This window comes from Hyaena hyaena, unplaced genomic scaffold (genome assembly GCF_003009895.1).
Source record: "Hyaena hyaena isolate Hyena2069 unplaced genomic scaffold, ASM300989v1 scaffold_370, whole genome shotgun sequence".
Lineage (NCBI taxonomy): Eukaryota > Metazoa > Chordata > Mammalia > Carnivora > Hyaenidae > Hyaena > Hyaena hyaena.
In genome coordinates this window covers 1605313-1608151 of record NW_024081001.1, presented here as the reverse complement: position 1 = coordinate 1608151, position 2839 = coordinate 1605313, and the positions used below count along the sequence as shown (strand labels likewise).

At 43.6% G+C, this 2839-nt stretch overlaps 1 protein-coding gene across 1 annotated transcript in view; it reads left to right on the top strand.

Annotated features, from left to right (window-relative positions):
* The window catches only part of ADRA1A (adrenoceptor alpha 1A), a 104233-nt gene extending 103001 nt beyond the window's left edge, over window positions 1–1232 (top strand). Inside the window, exon 2 of the mRNA XM_039250437.1 lies at window positions 546–1232. Coding sequence (XP_039106368.1) covers window positions 546–1063 — 518 coding nt within the window. The 3' untranslated portion in view covers window positions 1064–1232. The remainder of the gene's footprint in view (window positions 1–545) is intronic.
* The last annotated feature ends 1607 nt before the right edge of the window (window positions 1233–2839 follow it).

The window sequence follows — 2839 nt, the reverse complement described above, 5'->3', positions numbered from 1 at the left end:
ATATATATATATATATATATATATATATATACATATATATAATCCCCCTACTCAGGAGAGAAGGAATTCATAATTATTTAGGCTGTGTCTATATAACACCACATCAGGGAACAAAGGGAATATTTAGGTAATCCCATTTTGATATGGATTATTTTAATGGATTCCGACTTGTTTTTAAATTCAGTCAAAACAACTTTCATGTGTTGTCTCAGCCTAAATGTCATCCTTTTAGCATTTAAAGTTCCATCGCAGCCACCAAGTGATGTTTCATCACTGAGAACTGTTGCATACCCACCCAGTGGGTCTGCTCCCTTGATAGGTGTTGTGCATGTGAACCAAATGAGAATGATCTCTGAGGATATTACCAAAGGGTTACTGTTCAGAGGGGCCAGACAGTCAAATGTGAGAAATGCAAATGCATTTGGAATCATTTGAAACATTTTAGAGCTACAAAAGTGTGTGTGTGCTTTTATTTGCCTGTTTCCCTGGCCAATTGGCCTGTTGGCTTGCAAATAATATGAACGAATCTGTGTGTTTTCTTGCAGGGTCTTTCTTCCCTGATTTCAAGCCCTCAGAAACAGTTTTTAAAATAGCGTTTTGGCTCGGATACCTAAACAGCTGCATCAACCCCATTATATACCCGTGCTCCAGTCAAGAGTTTAAAAAGGCCTTTCAGAATGTCTTGAGAATCCAGTGTCTCCGCAGAAAGCAATCTTCCAAACACATCCTGGGCTATACCCTGCACCCACCCAGCCATGCCCTGGAGGGCCAACACAAGGACCTGGTGCGTATTCCGGTGGGATCGGGAGAGACCTTCTATAAGATCTCCAAAACGGATGGGGTCTGTGAGTGGAAATTTTTCTCTTCAATGTCCCGTGAATCCACCAGGATCACTGTGTCCAAAGACCAGTCAGCCTGCACCACAGCCCGGGTGAGAAGTAAAAGCTTTTTGCAGGTGTGCTGCTGTATGGGGCCCTCAACCCCTGGCCATGGAGAGAACCACCAAGTTCCAACCATTAAGATCCACACCATCTCCCTCAGTGAACATGGGGAGGAAGTCTAGAAGACAGGAAAGGTCAGCAGGAAGGCAGAGGGCAGGGGATGATCTTAGGCACCCACCCCGCTTCCTACTTGGGAGGCCAGTTCCCTCTTCCTGGGTGACAAGACAAGACAGGACCATCAGACCAGGGACCATGTGGGAGTGGGGTGGGGGAGGAGACTCGACTCTTGAGCAGTGGGTAGGGCTCAAGGACGAAGGGGGGGTGTCACCCGACCGTCCAGTTCCAAATGATGGTAAACAGCACTTCCTTGAGGCTAATGCTCTCGCGGTCATCCTCTGAGGCCGCGTTCCACGTCTGGCCCTTGCAACGAAAAACACCATGGGAAACAGAATGTCATACACAATCCAAAAGACTATAAATATAAGGTTATGATTTCATCATGAATATTTTGAGCACACACTCTAAGTTTGGAGCTATTTCTTGATGGAGTGAGGGGATTTTATTTTCAGGCTAAACTTACTGACAGCCACGTTGGATATTTATGAAGAGAGGGCCTGGAGAGGAAGAGCCTTGAGATGGTGGCCAACATCCAGGCACATTCTTTCTAGAGTGCGTTTTAAGCTCCACCATTTCTGATCCACCCAGTTGCTCAACTTGTGTAAAACGTGACAGTGAGGTTTACCTTTTGCAGCAATTTGACCGGATTCTGTCCCCGATTCCTGAAAGATGAGGGTAAGGGGCACTCATTATGCCCCTGAACTAATGGAGGCGCCTTCTCTATGCTCGGGTCTAGACAGTCAGGGAAGAGATGGCTTTTCTTGATAGGGGACGGTAGAGGTGAGGGTCCTTTTTTTCAACTTAACTGCTATGGAAAAAATTCCAGTAAGAAAAAATTCCAAGATCAAATTGAGGAAGGCTTCTCGTGGAACATAAAGTTCAAGAGGTTGGGGTGGGGGTGCTAATATCATGTTAAGAGGCTGCAAACTTACCGCACAGCCTTTCTGAGGTGGCTTAAAAAGGCTTTCCTTGGCAAATGGCTTACTTTTTCCAGAACTCCCTTATGAAAATCCAGAGCTTACAACACTTGGAAAGGCACATCTTGACTTCCATTTTTTTCTCAGCTGCTTCGCTACCACATAATGAATGAGGTTCAAGGTCCTACATGCACAGGTAGCATGCTGGAATGAGCCTTATGATCCAGGTATATCCTTCCTGAACTTTGAAAGATACACATGCTTAGCTTGAAAGGATCCTGACTGGTCACCAGAAATTCATCTAAAGCAGGAATTTGAAAAATAGTTTTCAACAGAGGTCAATTTATTGTGGTAAAAGATCGAGGAGCCCATTCACTTCATTTATCCCCACTTTCTACAGGAATGTGGGGAACTTGCTTTATGTGTACCAAATTTTGGTAAACCTTCATAACTCCAAATATTACTAAGCTGAAGATGATTATGATATGTGAACATTAAAATATTTTTCACATGCCACAATAAGAATTTAAAATAAGATTTACATTTTTAGAATAATTCTGGACTACCACCACTGGTCAAAAACTACTGAACCATTTCTGCGGCCTCTTCTCTGTATTTGAGTAATTTTCTCTGAGAATTTCAAAGCAGATTGCAGCCACTGTTTATCTTTCACAGCAAAGGGAGGAGTTTGTGACCTTTTCTTCTTCCCTTTCAGCAAAATGATAATTTCTTCATGTGCGTCTTGAAGGCTAATACCTTTTGCGCACTGCCGTGGGGGCGGGGAGGGGGGTATGTTTGCATGTGGATTTGAGTTTGTGGTTGATTGTGCTGAAATATAAAATATTTTGTTTTTCAACCCTTTCT